Source organism: Herpailurus yagouaroundi, unplaced genomic scaffold (assembly GCF_014898765.1).
Source record: "Herpailurus yagouaroundi ecotype Mexico unplaced genomic scaffold, PumYag 188, whole genome shotgun sequence".
In the NCBI taxonomy this organism is placed as follows: domain Eukaryota; kingdom Metazoa; phylum Chordata; class Mammalia; order Carnivora; family Felidae; genus Herpailurus; species Herpailurus yagouaroundi.
In genome coordinates this window covers 21,391,094-21,413,219 of record NW_024412419.1, presented here as the reverse complement: position 1 = coordinate 21,413,219, position 22,126 = coordinate 21,391,094, and the positions used below count along the sequence as shown (strand labels likewise).

The 22,126-nt window shown below is 48.1% G+C and overlaps 1 protein-coding gene across 1 annotated transcript in view; it reads right to left on the bottom strand.

The window, feature by feature from the left end:
• Nucleotides 1-22,126, bottom strand: part of DRC1 (dynein regulatory complex subunit 1) — a 39,399-nt gene that overhangs the window by 3,426 nt on the left and 13,847 nt on the right. The window contains exons 2-11 of the mRNA XM_040496254.1: nucleotides 20,632-20,815; nucleotides 19,893-20,030; nucleotides 18,876-18,962; nucleotides 17,654-17,776; nucleotides 9,821-9,960; nucleotides 6,533-6,667; nucleotides 6,026-6,258; nucleotides 3,619-3,731; nucleotides 2,292-2,381; nucleotides 1,661-1,747 (exon numbers count right to left, since the gene is read on the bottom strand). Coding sequence (XP_040352188.1) covers nucleotides 1,661-1,747; nucleotides 2,292-2,381; nucleotides 3,619-3,731; nucleotides 6,026-6,258; nucleotides 6,533-6,667; nucleotides 9,821-9,960; nucleotides 17,654-17,776; nucleotides 18,876-18,962; nucleotides 19,893-20,030; nucleotides 20,632-20,815 — 1,330 coding nt within the window. The remainder of the gene's footprint in view (nucleotides 1-1,660; nucleotides 1,748-2,291; nucleotides 2,382-3,618; nucleotides 3,732-6,025; nucleotides 6,259-6,532; nucleotides 6,668-9,820; nucleotides 9,961-17,653; nucleotides 17,777-18,875; nucleotides 18,963-19,892; nucleotides 20,031-20,631; nucleotides 20,816-22,126) is intronic.

Sequence of the window (22,126 nt, the reverse complement as noted above, 5' to 3'; positions counted from 1 at the left end):
TGGGGAGGGGCAGAGAGAGAAGGAGACACAGAATCCGAAGCAGGCTCCAGGCTCTGAGCCGTCAGCACAGAGCCCAGTGCGGGGCTCGAACTCACAAACCGTGAGATCAGGACCTGAGCCGAAGTCGGACGCTTAACCGACGGAGCCACCCAGGCGCCCCTGTTCTTTTTTTTTAATTGCATTAATATTCTGTTTTGTAGATGCACTACTTAGTAGGTAATCAAGTCCTTCAAGATGGAATTGTAGGTTGTTCTCACTATTCTCCCATTTCGAGCAGGGCTGCAGTGTATAAGCTACAAATAAACACATTCTTTCAAATGTATTGAGACATATCTGCAGAATGAAATCCTGGAAGAATTGCAGAGTAAATACAGTTTTGTAATTGGTGCCACCGAACGGCCCTCCACCCCTCCACAGAGGCTACAACAATCTACTCTCCCAGCAGTGCCTGTTTCCCACACCTTGGCCATCACTCTGTGCAGTCAAACTGGCAGAGTCTTGCCAACCTGACAGGTGAAAATGGAATTGGGGCAGTTTTAATTTGCACTTCTTTTATTACGAGAGGCCTGCTTACCTTTTCATATGTTTAAAAGTTATTTGTATTGCCTCTTACAGGAGATATTTGTTCATATCCCTTATCTGTTTCATGGAGTTGTGGCTGTTTTTTCCTGATTGGTTTATATGAGTTCTTTGTATATTAAGGAAACTGGCCCTTAACTGCAATGTAAGTTAAAAAATATTTCCCCCCACGCCTGGGTGGCTCCGTCGGTTAAGCGTCTGACTTCGGCTCAGGTCATGATCTCCTGGCTCGAGGGTTCGAGCCCCATGTCGGGCTCTGTGCTGACATCTCGCAGCCTGGAGCCTGCTTCGGATTCTGTGTCTCCCTCTCTCTGCTCCTCCCTTGCTCTCTCTCAAAAATAAGTAAACATTAAAAAAAAATTTTTTTTACTTCCCCCCAACTGTCATCTGTATCTTCACTTTGCTTATAGTGATTTTTGCCTTACAGGAGTTTTTTGTTAATGTCATCAAATAGATCTTAGTTTTCCCTCTTTATGGCTTCTAGGTTTTGTTCACTCAGGCAACTCTTTTTCATTTTTTTTCAATCCTTTTTTAAAATTAAGTTTAAATTAAGTGTAAATTAAGTTTATTTTGAGAGAGAGAGCGTGTGCACATGGGAGGACAGAGAGAGGGAGAGAGAGAATCTCAAGCAGGCTCTGAGCTGTCAGTATGGAGCCTGACGTGGGGCTCGATCCCACAAAACACGAGCTTGTGACCTGAGCAGAAATCTGATGCTTCACTGACTGAGTCACCCAGGAGGCCCAGCCAACCCTTTTTGACAGCATGTCAGGATACTCCCCCCAGGGGCCAGCAATACTAAACATAATTTTTAGTCAAGTGTTAGGGATCAAAATATTCAGAACTTGGTGGGCCCAGGGCTCATAGTGGCTGAGGCCTGGCTGTGAGGGAGAACAGCCTCTCATCCCCAGCCATCCTTCCCACCGCAAATAGAAAAAGTGACAATATTAAGGAAAACACTAAGTTAGCTCTCTCTGACATAAAGCCCTCACTATTTTTCCAGGAGTAGTACTCAAAGACAACAATGCCCTCTGGGGGCTTCCAGAATTTCAAATGCTCTCTTTTTGATTGAACTTCACATTACCTGACTGGAGGCTGAATGATGAACTCGGTATTTGAGGAAGAAGTTCACCAGTTTGTACAAGTCGTCCTCACTTTCAATCCCAAGGGCCTGGGGGAAAACAGGAGGATGGCTCAAACACCAGAGCAAGAAGGCCCCCGGCTGCTGCGGGAGTTCAGAGACCCTCAGCTCCTAAGAGCGGGAGGCTTGTCTTGTTCCCCTGAACATCCCCAGCACCCGCCATGGCCCAGAGTAAGGCCATTCAACACTGGGGAAGCACAGCGAGACCACGGCAGAACAGAGCAACGTTGCTCAGAGTCAGGAACAGCCCGATACAGGCCTGGTGGGTATAAGAATGCTAAAGGAGGCTGAACACACATCCGACTTTAAGGGTGTAGGGGAGAACCCACAGTCTGAGAGCTGGGTCGTGAGGAAGAGAAGCTGGTAGAGGAAGCGCCCGGGGTGGGAGACATCTAAACTCCATGGCCAATTTGTCGCATGGAGAATAAGGAAAGGGAAAGATGTGCCAGCCCAGGGAAGCCCCGGAAGACCCATATCTACTCCCAGGACTGAGGAAATGTTGCAAAAAACATAGGGGGCTGTCTTGGAATGAGGTCCCCGCCACCCGCCATCAACTCAGCCCAGTGGGACTCACTGAGAAGATGGCGTCCAACTTGAGCAGATAGCACTCGCTCTTCTCCAGGGGACGGAGAAGGCTCAGCAGCTTGCTCTCTATGAGGAAACCCTGAGAGGGAAGAGGGTATCTCCAGTCAGACACAGGTTTCGGAAACCAGTGCTCGGGTGTGCAGCCTACCTCTGTGTGACGAGCCAGCGGTGACTCCACAGAGCAGGACCTCAGGGATGAGACTGGGGCAGCAGGGGCCCCAGAGGAAGGCCTTCCTAGGATGCCTAAGGGGCCCTTCCCAGGGGCAAACTCAACGCTCACCATGGATTTACTGGGGGCGGCGCCCCCCCCCCTAGGAAAGGGTGCTGCCTCATCTCACCCACAAGCCACTGGGCAAACACCTGAGTTCTCCACAGCCACCCAGACCTCATCGAGTCACAGATTCTCACCCGTCCAATGTCACTGCACTCCTGTGCTAGCCCTCAGATATCTACAGGATGGGGCGGAAGGCACAGAGCTGGAGGAGGGGAAGGCACGGAGGCAGATGAACACGCCGTGTCACAACACGGTACGCACAAAGTTGGGAGTGAGTGGGAAGACTGGGGGCCCGGCACCCACTCTGAGCTGGGAACGCCTGGGGGAGGGCCCCTGGCAGAGGGGGCCACCGGCACAAGCCTGCAAATAGAGAGAGGAGTACCTGCCTGCCGTCCCGTTCAGCGGGAGCCCCCTCAGCGGCAAGAGTCGGCTCTTGGCCAAAGACAACTGTCCCAAGGGGACGGGAGGCCGGCAGGCCTTGCATCTCCTTTAATCTCCGCTCAGAACTGCAGGACCTAAACGCACACCGGTCACGTCCCGTGATGCCGCCCCCCGTCCCCCCCAAGCTGAGCCAGCCCAGCACACCCTTCACACTAAATCTGGTGGGTTTGCTAACACACAGAGCAGGTGGCCAAAGCCTGACACACCCAGAGTCATCACAGACTGAGCTCCCAGACAAAGGCCACATCAGTTGTGGCCACACTACTTGGCAGGTGGGTTCACAGACGGGAGGCTGGCGCCCCTTCTCTTGTAGAATGAGCTTTTTTTTTTTTTATCAGCAAGGTGCCTGTGGACCGACCTGGCCCACACCTGGCCGCCCCACTAAGGGAGGAACCACTTGGCAGCTGGGGCAGCTCTGAAGCATGGCCTCTCGGGGTAAACGACCCCAGCTCTGCTCCCGAATGCCTGTGCACCCCTGCCTCCGGGCCACGTCCGGCCAGGCCAGGGTCGTCAGAAGCAGCACACGAGAAGCAAGGGCAGAAGGTCAGCAAAGCCACCGGCCGGGAGTCCCTGTGGCGCAGCCCCGTGCAGCCGGCCTCACCGACTCGTCACACAGGAGCATCAGGATCTTTCTGGTCGTTTTCATGGAAACTTGCTTTGGCAGGTCGAGGTAAGACTCTGTTTCTGAGGTGGCCTCCTCCATCCCCTCCTCTTCTGCAGGCGGGGCAGAGAGAAGAGAGGGTGGGAGAGAAAAAGAAGATAACTGCTTGGCCTTGTGGACTTTGAGAAACAGCCGAACGTCCTTCCTTGAGAAAATTTACCTCTTAGGGGCGCCTGGGTGGCGCAGTCGGTTAAGCGTCCGACTTCCGCCAGGTCACGATCTCGCGGTCCGTGAGTTCGAGCCCCACGTCAGGCTCTGGGCTGATGGCTCAGAGCCTGGAGCCTGTTTCTGATTCTGTGTCTCCCTCTCTCTCTGCCCCTCCCCCGTTCATGCTCTCTCTCTGTCCCAAAAATAAATAAACGTTGAAAAAAAAAAAAAAAGTAAAAAAAAAAAAAAAAAAAAGAAAATTTACCTCTTAAAAAGCCGAAGGAAGCCTGGTGTGTGGGGAAAAACAGGAAGGCTGGGGATTGGAATAAGAGACTAGCCGGAGAATTCTGCCATTCTATAACCCTTCACTTTCCTAAGTTTCATCGACCTGGAAACATCATACTCAAAACCTGGCCGTGACCAGGGAGTGGAAGGGAGAGGATGAACCTATTTATAGGTTTTACTAGTTTGCTCAAAAGATAAAATGAGATAAGATAAATGAAAATATTTTGAAAAGTACAAGATGCCAACTTGCTGGTGGAACTACAAAATGGCGCCATCCATATGGAACAACACCCAGTAACGTCACAGAGGCATTTGCCCTTTGATCCAGCAGTCCTGCTTTTAAGGGGCTAGCCCAACAATTCATCAGGAAACACATGCAAACACAAACGCACACAGATATTTATCGCTGCATTGTTCACAACAGCACAAACAAGCAGACAAAAACCTGGCAATATCCCAAGTGGCCACCAACAGAACACTATTGGGATAAGTCATAGCACAGCCACACGACACCATACCAAATAAAAATGGAGGAAAGAATGTTTCTTCTCACTACCATAAACTGATCTTCTCCAAGATATTTTGTAAGTGAGAAAAGCAAGACGGAGAAAAGCGTCATTTAAAAAGTGGGTCTACGTGGGGCGCCTGGGTGGCTCAGTCGGTGGAGCGTCCGACTTCGGCTCAGGCCATGAATCTCATGGTTCGTGGGTTCAAGTCCCACGTTGGGCTCTGTGCTGACAGCTTGGAGACTGGAGCCTGCTTCGGATTCTGTCTCCCTCTCTCCTGCCCCTCCCCCACTCACACTCTGTCTCTCAAAAATAAATAAATGTTAAAAAAAATTTTTTTAAAGTGGGTCTACATGAATATAAACAAATATATATATATACATACATACATACATATACATATTTGTTTTAAAAAGCAATGGGAAGAGAAACCATGCATTTTTAGATAACTACCTATAGGAGAGGGATAAAATAGAAGAGAGAGGATAAAACTTCTTTGAGTATACCTTGTTCTGTACATTTGACTTTGGAAACATGTCAGTATTCTACATAACTATAAAACAAAATTAAGTTGTAAAAAGCAATCCCTAATTATCAAAAGTAAAACAAAACAAAAGGACCTAAATATGTATTCAGATGGTGACCTAACCAAATAGAAACTATTCGAAGTGACTTCAAGAGACAGCCATCTGTGGGGCACCTGGGTGTGCCAGAGGGACCCGCAAGCCAACACAAAGAGACTCCCACTGGCCGAAAATGGGACAATTTGGGCACCAGTAAGGGAAACTAAGTGCAATAAACCAAAACACATCAGATGTGTTTAAATCCAATCTGTTCGTAATGATACTCGCTTTAGAAAATGCCATTGGTCACTCTTGGAAGATGCTAGAGACCCAACCCATTTATTCTGAAAGCTACTAAATAGAGAAAGGACAAGCATCTATTCTGCTTTTCCTGTATGAACTGTACCTCGGGGTAGCAAATAGCTGATGAGGAGAAGAGTCTCTTTTCAGAAGTATTCCAGCTAATAAATGAAGGCATCTGATAGAATTTAGAGTGTCACCGTTTTGCAACCCCTAAGGCCATTAATGGATCTTAGACAAGGACTCCCAATGGTTGCTAGCCTCGCAAAGAGACACCCTGATGTTAGTTTATCCCAATGGAAGCATGCCACAGTGTACTTAGCAAAACTACACTGACCCTGAACCTGATCAAGCTTCTAGATAGAACTACCAGATTATAATGGAGGGAAGAGGGTAAAGCTATAGGTTAAATTAGAGACTCTGGACCTCCCAGCTACGAGACCTCTTCTCCCCCTTCTCTGGCCTTCAGTTGGCTTGTCTGTGAGATGAATGTGTTGACCCTACAGTTTTACGGGCCCCCCAGCTCCAGGACTCCATTCCAGATACCTGTTTGAATCAGCACTTCTTCTAATATCTGTGTAGCAGACCTCTGCTGCTGCTGAGATATAGGTCCCACATTCCTCAGGAACCAGAAATCAGGTGCGGTCCAGGGGAGCCCCAGATGCTGGGTGTGGATGATCCTGTCCACATCAAAGGCTTTGCTTATCAGATCCTTTGCCTCTTCTTCATTCATCAGCCAAATCTCTCGAAACCGCTTGTCCTCAAGAAGAGCAAAATGCCTGTGAAGGAGAGTTACTCAGCGGACCCCGGGGCCTGGCCAGGGTGCCCTCCATTAGCAGTAGGGCGAGAGCTGGGGCAGCGCCGGGGTGCAACCCGGGCCCAGGGCCGCCGGGCCTCACCCATGATAGCCTGGAGGCCATCCCCACAAGTCTCAAGAGAAGGCGGGTGACAAGCCAGTACAGGGGGCAGAGAAGACAGCCCGCTAAGACTCTTAGTGCCTGGGCCCACCTCTGTTCTAGGGCACGTGCCGTGGGAGCCAGGTCCCCAAGATACCTCATGGCTTTCTGTAGCTCCTTGAACTGCGTCACAAGGCGTATGTAGTCGGAGGTTAGTGACTGGTTCTCCTCCTCAAACTGTCTGATCTGCCTGGCGTATTTTGATCTCAGGTTGTTAAGTATATCATGCAGGCTGGGAGGAAGGGGAGAGAAGTTCATCTGTAGCTGAACAGAAGCCGTGACGTACGTTCCCCTCAGCTGCTTCACACGGTTCTACAGAACCCAGGGTCAGGTTAGCGGAAGCGCCGAAGATCCTCCCATTTGTTCCAAAACCCAGCTGCCCTGATTGCGATCAAAGAAAGGAAGGCAGCAGGAGGTGAGGGGATTGTCCAGAACTAAACTCATTTAGAACAGTCCAGAAGCCCAGACCCACTGAGGGGCAGTCTCCTGCTCAGGAGTGTGACTGAATCCTTCACAACACGCCATCTGGGAGTGTGTCCACATCCTCAACTTCACAGTATTTAACAAGCGTATCTCAACTATTTCACTGCCATGATTTGGATGTTCATTTCACTTCTAAAACAAGAAAACTAGAAAGGAAAAAAATTAAAACCTCACGGCACAAGTCTATGATATATGAGTTCTCCATCCTCAAAAAGCTGACGCAGGTCACAAGCCCAATAACTCATTCATTCATTCATTCACTTGAAAGGTCTCTCGCACGCCAAGGATCTGTTTGAATCCAAAAGATGAATACAAGGCATATGTTTGGACAAAAGGCACTATCGGTTCAGCCAGAAACAAAGAAAAACAAACACTCGTCGCAGTGGAGTGAAAGCACCGTGGGGGTGGTTTACACAGGATGCCAGGGGAGCCCAGAGGTGAGGCAGGGAACTTATCCCAGCCTGGAGGCAAGGGGAGTGGTTGAAGGTTCCAGCACGGAGAGAGACAGTGACAGCCTGGTCAAGGGCACTGGGAGTCCGGGCATGCCACGGGTCCACATCTCACTGCTCTGGGAGCTCTGTGCGTGGAGCCTCGCCTCATGAAATATGCGTGGCAGGCATGGCTTTTAGACCCAGGACCATACTTCAGACTTTAGACCAGTGCACAGGTGTCTTATGTCAGCGTCCCATTTACACGGGCATAGAGAGTCTGAAGGCCTACATGTTTTCAGTTTAAAAATTCTAAAAATAAGGTTTTCTCTCTTAAGCACCATTCTGAAAGAATCATAAGCTCCCTAAACACACAAACACCCATCCTTCATGTTTTTATCCTTAATAAAATGCAAAAACAACTTAACTTGGACTCTGATAAAAAGCAGCATGTAGGGGCGCCTGGGTGGCTCAGTTGGTTGAGCCTCCGACCTCGGCTCGTCATGATCTCGAGGTTTGTGGGTTCGAGCCCCATGTCGGGCTCCATGCTGACAGCTCAGAGCCTGGAGCCTTCTTCAAATTCTGTGTCTCCCTCTCTCCCTGCCCCTCCCCTGCTCGGGCTCTGTCTCTCAAAAATAAATAAACATTAAAAAAAAATTTTTTTAAGCAATATCTAGTTCATTTTCTTAACTATGGCATTCTAGGAGACGATCCACATATAGGTGTCAAAAAAAAATGTTTTTAGGTAGCCATCCCAAAGTCTTTTTCCCAGTGTCACCCTGTAAAGGAGCGCCTATGTGTCAGCTAACCACAGAAGCTAATAAAACCAAAACATAACTCCAGGTGCATGCTGCAGGTCTGGGCAGGACAGGGGACAGACAGGAACAGGTGGCCGCAAGGGGGAAGGATCTCAAGAACATCACACACCGTCCTTAGTGACTGGCTGGCAGCTAGAGATGGAGGGGGCAGGGGTGGAGGAGGGGGAAGCCACGAAGGTAGGCAAACTTGGTTTCAAAACTTGTCCACTGGCCTTGACAGCAACTGTCCAAGCTGCAATGTCTCCTGGAAGTCCCAGACAAAGCGAGGAGGTGGGGCCGGGACTGGGGAGATGAGCTGGAGTCATCGAGAAAGAAGTCCTACTCAAAGCCATGAGACTAGTGTAGAGGGTGGACGGGATACAACCAGAAAGCAAAAAGGGGGAGATGCTTTCTGGAATATCCTATCAGGCAAGAAAACGCAGAACCACCAAAGGAAGCCAATTAGGAATCCGCTGAGAAAGAAGAGTAGGTATTTTAGAGTCATAAAAGCCAAAGCAGAAAAATTCGGAGATTCGGTACCAACAACAATCGGATGAGGCCTGACCGGGCAGCAGCAGGGTCTGCTGATAAGGGAGACGCCAGCTCAAAGTCAGAGGACAGAGCCAGGGAAGGGAGGGTGGGGATGATGCCACTCGTCCTTCTGCCCTGCGGATCAAAACCAAGGTTTGCCTCACGTACCTCGGCCCACCTGCCGTCCTACCAACCTCCCCTCTCCCAGGATGCAGGCTCTTCCTGCCTCCTGCTTCCTTGCCTTCGGATCTTCATTCCTGGCTCTCACACCGCCAACCCCAGAGGCTTAACTCCTCTTTCCCAGTTCGCATCCCTCCCCCCTTCCCTGTTTCACTTCTTCTGGAATCCTTCCCAGGGAACTCCTTCTCACTGACTGTACAGAAGTGTGGCCATCACAGATGGATGGAGAGAGGGCGAGAGAGGGCGAGGGAGAGGAGAGATACAGAAAGATACACACTACACACTTAATCCCTGGTGGTAGGAACACGGCGTTTTTTACGTTTTATCTTCCTTTCACTTGGGGTACTTCCTAACTCTCTAAAATGCACATGTACCACTTCTGTAATAACAAGTTGAGAATGTATTCTACAGACAGCTCTGTGCGTATGCAACATAAGACAGCGACACGAGTACCTACGTCGGTATTATTTGCGATAGCGAAGGATTAGAAGCAATCTAAACGTCCATCCACGGGGACATTAAGTCACAGTATATGCAAGTGGAGGTTAGGCAACCTAAGAAATAACGTGAAAACTCTTTACGAATCGGTATGGAAACACCGTCGGGATATAAAACGGCGTGTACGGTAGGCTATCATTTGGCTTAAAAACGGGGGGGGGGGGGTGGTGAGAGGATTTGTGCTGGTATGTGGTTCAAGAAATTCTGGAAGAAACAAAAGAAATGAATAACAATTACAGAGGTGGGAAAGAGGGACCACACAAAATGGGGGATCAGAGACAGACTTGCTGCACATTCTTTCCGGAGGGTCGGGGGGGAGGCCGCTGAAAGTATTACCTTTTGCAAAAAGAACTCTTTTAATGAAGAATTAGCTAAGTTTTTAACAGCTTCCACTCCTCCGGAAGGGAAGGCCTCATCCCCAACCCCGTTTTCAGTATAGAAGGGTCCATGGTCTGCGGGCTAGCTCACCGACTGATCTTCCTCTTCTGCTGGGATTTGATCACCACACTCTCTTCGTCTCTCTTCTTCAGCACTTGGAAGTTGTACTCCAACTTCTCTTGGTTTAGCTGGTAGGTTGCTTTCATCTGCTGAAGCTGTTGCTCAAGAATCTAAAGGTTAAAAAACAATAATAATATGGACTGGCCCTGGTATCATTTGCCATGCCCGGGGGTCCCTGATACTTGATTCTGGAGTCATGTCAGATGACACAGAGGCACAGGTGTCTCCACCTGATTTCTTAGAAAATCTGTCAGTAGAGGCAAATGAAAGGCCAGCCAGAAAAAAATACATCATTCGGCTGCGAGCTCAAGCCTATGTCCCTAAAGCCTAAGAGAGGGGACAGACCCTTCAAGCATGGCCCCCTCCGTTGCTCTGCACCAGAGCCTCTGGAGATACATGGCGCCCCACTGAAAACACCATACAATATTTCCACAGACTCTTGCAACGTCCCACTCGGACCTTCCATTGGCAGTGTTAGTGTTTAGCAAATGGTGTTCATTTTAAAGGAGGACAGACACAACCATTCCTTCTTTCTGGATTTCTGTTAGCTATGTTCATTCATTCAGCAAATATTTCAGTGCCTGATAAATGTCGACACTTCTCCAGGTGCTGCTGAGGAAACGCTGGTGGAAAAGGCACAGCCTAGCCCTCGCTAGGAGATATTAACAAGCGGTGGGGACAAGAAGTAAGAGGTGGGGTAGGCGCAGGGCGGCATGCGACTCTCTGTGGCCTCGAAGGCCAGGCAGGCATCCCTGAACAGTTGGCATGAGCGTGTCTAACCGAGACCCAGAAAACGAGCAGGAGTGATTCAGGTGGCTACTCGAAGGGACACTTACTCCAGAGAGGCAGGGGGAGTGAGGTGCTTTGGGGAAATCACGAGCAAAGTAGGGTGTGAGGTACGAGGCTGGGAACGGTCAGAAAAGAGGCTGACAGAGCAGCAGGGCCCTATCAAGTGAGGACTTAAAGCTTTATCCTGAGAACCATGGAGGGCCACGAAAGATCTCAAGCAGGAAAGGGCAGTGACCAGTCCGGGCAGTATAGAAAGATCACTTTGACAGTTGGTTAAAAACAAAAACAAAACCAAACAAACAAAAACTGCTGAGAGCAGGGCAAGGCTAGAGGCAGGGCAAAACCAGGCAAGCTCGGTCCTGCCTCTCCAAGTGGAAATGCAGGAACAGAGGGTGCAATTAAGCGTAATCAGATCTTGGCAAAGCAGGGACATGTGACATGTGGCGCTCTTTCAAGCCTCCTTCTCCCTCATCTGCCTCCACAGGGCTACAGAGCCTTGCCAAGGAATCAACATAGCAAGTGATTGGAGCGCCTGGGTGGTTCAGTCAGTTAAGCATCTCACTCGTGATTTCGGCTCAGGTCATGATCTCACGGTTGTGAGATGGACCCCCACGTCGGGCTTTGCACTGAGCGCGGAGCCTGCTTGGGACTCTCTCTCTCCCTCTCTCTTTGCTCCTTCCCTGCTTGCCCTCTCTGCCTCTCTAAATAAATAACGTTTTAAAAAAACACATAGGAGTGGTTCCAGGCAGCTCCCCCTAGACCCCTGGGTCATCCTCAAGGAAAGTAACTGGCTAGGAGGTGATGCAGAGAACAAAAGCACTGACACTGATCCCCTATTGTAAACGAGAGAATGAATCCAGGGTATCCAAATATCTACCTAGCCCAGGGAGTTCTAAATCTCCGTTATGGGGCAGGCATTTGGATGTCTTTTCAGAACAGAAGCCTGCGATACCTATCACAGGTGGCCAATGAGCATACAGGTCGCCGGGATTATAACTAACTGTACCTCTCAATTTCCATACTGGCTTAGTCAACTTTTTAGTTACTTTCTTCTAATTATACGCTTTTCTGTATAAAAAGTTTTCCTGCTTGTGAAAGTAATATTTGCTCGTTGTAGAAAATGTGGAAAGTACAGTAAAGGAGAAAGAAGGAGAAGACACAGAAGGGGAAGAAAAATTACCCAAATTCCATCTCAAAGAGGCATCTTCTGTTAACATATCGGCATGTTTCTTTCCAGTGTTCTTTTTTTTTTTATTTAAAAAAAATTTTTTTTTTCAACGTTTATTTATTTTTTTGGGGACAGAGAGAGACAGAGCATGAACGGGGGAGGGGCAGAGAGAGAGGGAGACACAGAATCGGAAACAGCCTCCAGGCTCTGAGCCATCAGCCCAGAGCCTGACGCAGGGCTCGAACTCACGGACCTCGAGATCGTGACCTGGCTGAAGTCGGACGCTCAACCGACTGCGCCACCCAGGAGCCCCTCCAGTGTTCTTTACATAGCTGAGATGAAACCATAGCTACAATTTTATATGCTATTTTTCTCCCTTAATATTGTAACGAGAATTTTCCATGTTAGTTTTGGCGATGTTATTTTAATGGTGCGTAATATTTTTATATACTATAGTATATTTTTATATAATATTTTATATACTATATATATACAATTTATCATATATAAAATACTTGCAATATTTACCATATGCCATACTGTTTTACCATTTCCCTACTGTTGTACATTTACATTGTTTTGATAATTCTTGATATTATAAAAATAATGCTGGAACCAATCCTATTTAAAACTTTTGGGGTATTTCGTTTATTTTCTTAAGGTAGATTCTCAGAGGTAGAATTACTAGGTCAAAGGCTGTCAACAAATTGCTTTCCAAAAAGCGGTCTACAGTTTCCACTCCCACTGGCCGAGCGTGCAAGCGCCCGCTTTCGCACACCCCGTGGGCATGGAGCACGGTGAGGGGCCGGCCGTGAAGCTCCAAGCACAGGCCCTCAGCCCTCAGGTAGGGTGTGGACTTGAACAATTTCCCGAAGTGGCGAATATGCCGACAGTACAGAAACTGCCTCATTTCGAGTGTGATTGTCCTGGGTCGTCCCAGGCTGAATCACTCTTGGCCTTGTCCCCTTCTATGGATGGGCCTGCGTGTGTTCAAGGGAAAGGGAATCTCAGCACCTCTTCCTGCAAACTCGCAATGATTTATGCCCCCGTGCACCAAATGAAAACAGTGCCACTGCTTTAAATGTGGTCAGCCCTGAACACCAGGAGGCCACTGACCTGTGAGTTGGCTCAGGACAAAGTCCAATAGAAAAGCTTCTTGTTGGGTGGAGACAATCTGGGAAGGTACGAATACCCACAGAGAAGGAAGGTCTCCAGAGCTGCTCTGACTTGGAATGACAATGAGTGGCGACTGATGCATCAGGGACCCTGAGACCCAGGGTGAGAGAGACCCTGGTGTTTCCTCTGGTGACGTCCAGGGACCTCTTTTTTTCTTGCAGCTTTGCAATAAGCCCCTGTCACTATCACACATTTCCCAAAGGGATCTGGCCATGGAACAGTTTTTGTGTTTGTAGCAAAGTGAGAGCACGCGAGTTACAAATACAAGCTCCATCACGTGAACATTCGTGTAAATTCCACTCTTGCAGGCAGATTGTTAGATAACACCATGAAAATGGACTCTGTAGTTTTCCTACATAATACATCTTGAAAGGACAAGAAAGAAAAGCACCGGCTCACTTTCTTTGTTCGTTTTATGAAACTACCACCAGTACCTCACGTAGCCGAACGCAGTTCAGAGTTCAAAACTCTGAACTGAAGTAATCAGGCCACGTCTTTTCCGTCGTGGCCTGAAAGAACTCACTTCTGATCCGATCTTATAGGCAAAACAACACACAAAGAAGCCCTGTCACCTGACTGTGTTAATTTGCATGTCTCTGCCTGAGCCTGTGGTTAAATATTTATTAGCTTTCCCTTGTGGAACACATCAACTCCTGCTCTTCGCTAGACTATGTCCCCAGGAGACCGGTGCCTAAAAGGACTAGCAATGCAACATGCACTATGAGATCTCGACCGGATCACAGATCAGCCCCTCTGTCCCCCCAGCTCTGGTCCAAGACCTCTGCTGGCCCCACAGTCATGATGCCACTTGGGAGTGATTGGCAGTGCAGTCAACGAACTTTCAGAACTAACAGGCTTGTAGTCTCACAGAACAGCAACCACGGCAGGATGTTCTATGAATTACATCACCCACTACTTGTTTTCAACACCTTCCGCTCAAGATAATTTTGCTCCCAGGGACTCTGTCGTTAACTATCTCAGGTTTGAGTCTCACCGTAAAGCCATCCTTGGTGGCCACACACCGAAGATAGTTTTATACCTTTAAAATTGTAATTGATAGTGTTCGCCGTCTGGACTTATTCTTCAATTACCCAAAGGTATTTTTGCCAAGTTGTACTTTATGTTCCCAAGACGGATGGTGACCCATTGTGTTTGGTTTTTGTGAATAATGTACAAAGATTACGATCTTTACGTAACAGTTAATGTTAACAGTCCCTGAAGTTGAACTAAACCACTTTCCAACCTTAAGAGCACATATAGGATCTAAAATAAAAACATTTGCTTCCTGCATCAAGAACCAAGTGTTTCCAGTAGTCTTATGGGGGGCGGGGGGGGCAGTGTGCTAAAATCCTTCTCGAGGGCATCATGTCTATAGGCTTCTCTCTGTTTGTTAATAATGCAACCTTGCTGGCAGGAAGCACTCGAGAAGTATACATTCTCTTTCTTATTTCTTGTACTTTACCCATCAAACCAAATCTATGCGCATTGGATCCTTCGTACTTTTGCGGTTTGCAAGCTTTTACTTCTGTATTTTAGAATGGAGCCAGTGCCATGAATGACTTAGGAAAGGTGAATCTCACGTGAGCTGCAAGTTGTATCTTCTTGACAAAAATCGCTGCTATCTGACTTTCCTGGCTAGTGAAAGTATACCTAAGAGGCACGAGGATAAAATTTGATCTACTAAAATATCCCACATATTGCAATACGGTGATCCCCGATTTGACTATCTGTTCCTGGTTAAAGGGTAGGAGGGTACAGTGTACTCCTGGTTTCCGTTCTAACACAGGAAAGAACTGTTGTGCACAGGAACTGCACACACTTCCCCACTCTGATTATCTCCACCTGCCCGCCTCCTGCACACCCACACTCCACGGGGGGCGTCCAACCAGACAGGGTGAGCCAGGAGATCTGGTCCCCCAGACTCTGCCTCTCTGTCCCTCATCTCCCTAGTCTTACATCACTCCCCACCCCCAAAATCACCCCACGTTCCAGGATTTTTTGGCTTTGTTCAAGCCTTTGAAGATTAGATTAACAACATGAGGTTGCACTCCTACAACTCAGTAGCAAAAATAATAATAATAATAAGTTAACCAATTAGAAAATAGGCAAAGGTGGGGCGCCTGGGTGGCTCAGTTTGTTGAGCGTCCAACTCCTGGTTTCGGCTCAGGTCATGATCTCATGATTCGTGAGTCTGAGCTCCTCATCGTGCTCTGTACTGACAGCGCGGAGCCTGCTTGGGATTCTCTCTCTCTCTCTCTCTCTCTCTCTCTCTCTCTCTCTCTCCCTTCCTCTCCATCCCCCACTCGCATGCACACACTCTCTCTCTCCAAATAAATAAATACAATTTTTAAAAAATAGGCAAAGGACTTGAATAGACATTTCTCCCAAAAAAGACATACAAATGACCAATAAGTTTATAGAAAGGGAAATGCAAATCAAAACCACAGTGATATATCACCTCACACCTCTTAGGATAGTTATTGTCAGAGACAACAAGTGCTGGCAAGGATACGGAGGAGACAACCCTGCGCGCTGTTGGTAGGAATGTAAACTGTTGCAGCCCCTATGGAAACAATATACAAGTTCCTCAAGAGATTAAAAAAAAAAAAATAGAACTACCATTTGATCCAGTAACCCCCCTTCCGGCTATAGATTCAAAGGAATTGAAATCTGGATCTTGAAGAGGTGTCTGCACTGCCATGTTCATTGCAACACCGTTCACAATAGTCAAGATAAAGAAACAACCTAAATGTCCACCGAGGGGCTAACGGGAAAAGAAAATGTGGTATATGCACACAGTAAAATATTATTCAGCCTTAAAAAAAAAAAAAAAAAAAGGAAATTCTGCCATTTGCAACATGGATGGATGTGGAGGACATTACGCTAAGTGAAATAAGCCAGACACAGAAAGACCAATACTGCATGGCCTCACTTGTATGTGGGATCTAAAACAGCCAGACTCGTAGACGCATAGGGTGGAATTTCTGCTACCAGGGGCTGCCAGGGGCCGGGGGTGAGGAAACGGGGAGGTGTTGGTCAAAGGGCACAAAGTTTCAGTTACGGGATGAGATGAATAAGTTCTGGGGATCTCTAACGGTACAACAGAAAGTCTATGAGTAACAGTGCTGTTATTGTACGTTTAAAAATTTGCTAAGACAGTAGATCTTGTGTTACACGCTCTTAACACAAAAGGAAAAACAAAGCAACAAATAAAAGAACATGAGTTGCCATTATTTCACTGTTTGAGGCCAGGGGCACGACGTGTTGTCACATAAATTATCATAGAACCAAAATAACTTAAGAAAGCAGAACAATAGCCATTTTTGTTAAACGCGTAATGTATACAGCCCACATAAACGGCGCTGCCCTCACAGACCTCCACTGTTCTTTGTCAGTGACTGTCATTTTCATGACATTGATATGAGAAAGGCCCGGGAAAATTCTCAAGGCTGGTAAGAATATTTGTAGTCTGGTGGGGTGTTGATTCAACCCTGTTAGATAAAGCCACAAGAGTAGTAAGACCTGAAACTCTACCAAAGGCCATGTGGAAAAGCTTTAGTCTAACGCATTTGTCAAGACAGAGATTCAACTGAATAGACCGTGCTTAAATATTAGGAGGTAATTACATCACACCTAAATGTAATTAGAGATGAGCTTTTTTTAACTAACTTTGAAGCACGGAATCCTAGGCTTGGAAAGAACTTTAGAAACCAGAAAATCTAACCTCCTTCCAGCTACAAGAATCCTTCCTCAGCAGTGAAGACAGACACATTCATGTGGCCTTTAAATACTTTATGAGAGAAAAGAAGCCTTGTTTTGTGGGATGACCCTTTCTGGATGGGGGATAGGTCTATTAGAAAGCTCTTTTTTTTCCACTATTTATTTTTTTTAATATTTATTTATTTTTGAAAAAGAGAGACAGAGTGAAAGTGGGGGAGGGGCAGAGAGAGAGAGGGAGACACAGAATCTGAAGCAGGCTCCAGGCTCCTGAGCTGTCAGCACAGAGCCCGACGCAGGGCTCGAACTCACAAGCTGTGAGATCATGACCTGAGCCAAAGTCGGAAGTTTAACTGACTGAGCCAGCCAGATGCCCCTAGAAAGTTCTTTCTGGTGGCAAGTCGAAATCTGCCCTACTGAGATGTCCACCCATCAGCCGGGGGCTGTTTGGAATATTAGGAACATTATCGGTTACCGAGCCAGACAGAGCTGGGTTTGATTCCAGGACCCACCATTTACTAAGTAAGCAGCTTTGTCCTGAGTCTATTTCCTGGCATATAAAACACTGTGATTCCTCTCCTGCATGTTAGTTGAGGACTGGAGATACTGTGCCTTAAGCAGATGGTGGCTCAGTAGACGGTGACTGGGGATAAACTTGCCCTGGGGATACCTTCCCTTTGCTCGGCTAAAATGCACAATCCTCTCAGCGATTCCTCAGGTCACGGTTGCCAGTGTTGCCTCCTGGCAGCTCTCCATGGTTCATTAAGGAAAGAATTCCTCCACATACATTCTGCCCATGAGCTCCTTCAGAGAGCATCACTTGAAAGAGAGCAGATAACGAATACCTATCTGTTGAATAGATTAACTCTAGAACACTCGGGGCAATCACCAAGGATAAAACGCACAGGCGCTCCGTCTGCTCTGCCACCCAGACGCCGAGCAACAAGTCAGACCTGCACGTCCTGCTCCAACTTGATCTTGATCGTGTTGTACTCTTCACAGTCCCACACCCGCTGCTTGTTCAGCTGCTTCTCATAGTCCTCTACCTTCTTGATGCGGCTTAGAAGATACTCCAGCTGAAGGCACAGGAAGACAAGGGAAAAGTCAGCCCTGTCCCTGCCCCGACTCAGGGGGCCTGACAAGCATGACACAGGGAAGGGTCTCAAAGTGTCATGGCCCTAGAGAGAGCTGGTCGGCCCTCAGAAGCTCCTGTGCCCCCAAGACTTTGTATTGTTTCACTTAATCTGGAGCTTCCTTACTTGAGAAACTCCAAGAGGAATGTTCCTTAAGAAATCAGACACGGGGGCGCCTGGGTGGCTCAGTCGGGTAAGTGTCCGACTTCGGCTCAGGTCATGATCTTGCAATTTGTGAATTTGAGCCCCAGGTCGGACTCTGTGCTGATAGCTCGGAGCTTGCAGCCTGTTTCACAGTGTGTGTGTGAGTCTCTCTCTGCCCCTCCCTCTCTCTCTCTCTCTCTCTCTCTCAAAAATAAACAAACATTGGGGCGCCTGGGTGGCGCAGTCGGTTAAGCGTCCGACTTCAGCCAGGTCACGATCTCGAGGTCCGTGAGTTCGAGCCCCGCGTCAGGCTCTGGGCTGATGGCTCAGAGCCTGGAGCCTGTTTCCCATTCTGTGTCTCCCTCTCTCTCTGCCCCTCCCCCATTCATGCTCTGTCTCTCTCTATCCCAAAAATAAATAAACGTTGAAAAAAAAAATAAACAAACATTAAAATTTTTTAAAAAAATAGAAATCAGACACCGACGCTGCGGTCAGACGTTTGTATTTCTCAAAAAGGACCCACTTGATCCGGGTCAAGCTATTTCTTTGTTCTTTGTGCCTCCCAAGTAAAGTGATAACCCCACACCCTTTGAAACATCTTAAAACATCTTGCTGGGCCACAAACATCCATGGCTGGAGTAGATGCCCAGTTTGAAAAGAAGAGAGACACAGGACCATGGTATTCACCACCACCAGAGACAAATGTCACCACCAGAAGCAGCCACCATCCGCAGGGCCACACTGATTAACCATGAAGGGCAGTGGTAAGTGTCTGCCATGGCAATCCTCCCCAAGACACAGAAAGGCTAGCAAATTCAGTCCCAGTAGAAATTGTCCCAGCCCCATGGGTCGCCCTTGATGCGTCCGCCAGCCCCTCCCCTCCCCGCCGCCCCTTTACCTCTTTGGCGTTGTGAGCCTGCAGGGCCCGCTCCCATTTCTTCTTATTACTGGTCAGCAGTTCTCGTCGTTCCGCCTCAAATGCTTTCTATGACCAAGAAGGAAGAGGGCCTGGTGTCTGTTTTGATTAGGCAGGTCCCACAGCATTAAACAACTCATAAGTAATGGCACAGTCAGAGCCAAATGCAGACTTGCCAAGTCTCGCGGAACCAAATGGCTATGGAAGGAGTTGCGTGTTAATTAGTGTTATCAAGTCTGGGCTTCACACAAATTTTGGGAGGAAATGTACCACCTGTCCTGTGGCTCAGTCGGTCTCTGAGGAAGGAGCTGGAGGAAGGGCCGTGTGCCCTTGGTGGCAGTCACAGGGCAAAGCCTGGCATACAACTCAGTCATGCCCAGGGCCGCTGCATTGCTATGGCTGGGGTTCCCACGAAAACAAAGGAGCATGCTGCTCACAAGGGGTAGGCCCGGGAATGCAGAAATGGGTCTATAATAATCCAAGGAGAGAAGTCTCCACCCTCTTGGCTCCCTTCCATTTTGGAAGGCCGGTCTCAATCTCAATCCTTAACATTTCATTCAAATTCCAAGTATTGATTTCTGAACCTGGGTGACCCCCCGCTTTCCCACGCCCCGGCCCTGGCTGCCATAAATACAGCAAACAGCTCACATACGCCCCTCCTCCACTCTTCTTACCCTCATATGGTTTTATTTTCTTTCAAAGCACTAATCTTCACCTGTCCAAGGATATATGTAGCGGTTTATCTGTTTGTGGCCTAGCTGTCTTCTACTAGCATACAGATTCCCTCGAGGACTTTGTTTTGTTCATGGCTGTATCCCCAGCCCCTGGTACAGTGCCTGGCATAGTAGCCACTCACTTGTTGGGCGAGTGAATGAATGGGTAAACAAGTTAAGGGGCAGAAAGCAGAGGACAAGACAACCGGGCCCCTCCCAGATGTCCCGGACATCCCGGACAGACCCAGCTCTCCTCCCAGAAGGCAGTTCGTTCACACCCCGTCACCTCAATGGAATTGAGCTCCTGACGGAAGGTTTTCATCACATTCTTCACTTGCTCTTCCATCCTCTCCAGGAGCAGGCAGATGTCATCTGACTGCTTCTTCAAATCCTTCACATACTGGTCATCTTTTGCTTTTAACTCCTAGAAAAGAGCATGTCAAAGGTTGGTCGCAAAGTGAGACAAAAGCAAGAGGTGCCAAGCACGCTCCACCTGGACCTCGCTCATCAATACTCGAGAACACTAGGAATCGTAACTGTACAAAGCAAAAGTGGCTTCAGAAGAATCTGAGGACACCTGGGAGAAGGCACAGGCAGATGGAGCAGAGTGGCCTCAGCACGGGGCAAAGCCCGAATGAGCAGCACGGGATCAAACCATCCGTGACCACTTGCTGCAAATCTCCCTGTAAGCTCCCAGAGAGCTAAGGCATCCCAGCTGAGCCATTAACACCCAGGTTCCAGCACGGGAGCACAGCTCCTGCAGACTAAGCTCCATTCCTTAACTGAGAAGACGAAACCTGAAACAGCATTCGCTGTGAACGTACGTCTTTCAAAGGTCACCAGTGATTCTCAAATTGCTAAAAAGCTTTTCCCTCCGGGTGAGTTTGTTGCCCGAGGTGTGCGATAATCTGAGTAGTGAAGTAAGACCTCCACATTTTTCCATTCAGGAAGAGCAAACCAATAAGGCAGTCAATTCCCCCCATCAGAGCCCACGTGGCTGGTGGCGAGGGGCCCCGGACCCTTGCCTGCTGTAACTCGCTGATAAGCTTGTTCTTGTCTTCTATCAGCCGAGCGCAGTGCACCTGCTGGGTGTTGAGCATGTCCCACAGGTCCTGGGGAATTCTCTTCCGTTTGCCCTCCTCCCACTTCATGGTGATTTCATCAAATTTGTCCTGGCTGGTCTTGACTTCGTTCTCCAGCTTTTCAAGTCTGCGAATACAAACATGCTCGCCACGCCAGCCCACCTGTGGCCCTACCTCCGGCTAGGGCAGGTGGGTTCTCGAGAGTCTGTAATACGAGATCCAGGTACCAAGCACTGCCTCCAGATACCCTCACCCACAATCAAACCAGGCTGTCAGTAATCTTCAAGTTTAACGCTTGACTATCAGTAAGAGATCAAATAAACAAAGGAGCACATTACAAAAACAGATCAACCTTAAAGCTATACCTACTTACACACACACGTGCACACACACACACACACACACACATATGCAGATCAAGAGTCACTTTGCCACATCCCTCTGTGACACACACACTTGATCTCTGGAGTTGTACAGCTTGTGTTTAAGGCCTGACTTTGCTACTGAGTGGCTCTCAACTTTAGACAAGTCACTTAACCTCTGCAAGCTGCATTTTTCTCACCTGTGAAATGGAGAGGATGAAAAAAATCTACTTTCACACGGCTGCTGTGGCATTAAGTGAGGTGATGCTCAGCACAGGTGCTCAGCACGACAGTCCCCACATTATTATTTTTGATTATCAACATGACCTCAAGTGTCTGGCCATTCCTCTCCCAAATTAAAAAAAAAAAATTTAATGTTTATTTTTGAGAGACAGAGAGAGAGAGAGACAGAGTGCAAGCGGGGCGGGGCAGAGAGAGAGGCAGACACAGAATCCAAAGCAGGCTCTGAGCTGTCAGCACAGAGCCTGAACTCGCAAACCGTGAGATCATGACCTGAGCCGAAGTCCGACACTTAACTGACTGAGTCACTCCGGTGCCCCTCCTCTCCCAAATTATTAAGAAATGAATAGCGGGACACACAAACAGGGAAACTCCACAATTAGCAATGGAGAATAGGGATGGCCTTTCCAGAAATTCCAAAGAGACTCTGTGATGGAGTATTCTGAGGATGGGACCAGACCGAAAGAAGAAGGCATGAAGGCTGAGATATGAGACCCCTCCTGAGCACAGGCGCTAGGACAGACGCAGAGACTCTCTGTCTACCTTACCCACACAGTGAGCCTATGAGACTGCCTCCAAACAACAGTTCAAACCCCTGAGGGACAGGAATCACCACTGAACCATTTCGTGCTCCCCTTTCTCCTTCCCTCCGAGCTAGAGCACAGAGAGCATGTTACATTGCACTTGACTTTTTTCCTCAGAAAATGAAAAAGAGCCGGGTCATCTTCCAAAATACCCACACTGATCCTGTAACTCTGCCACTTAAGACCTTCAGTTTTTCTGGGGCGCCTCAGTCTGTTAAGCGTCTGACTTCAGCTCAGGTCATGATCTCGCGG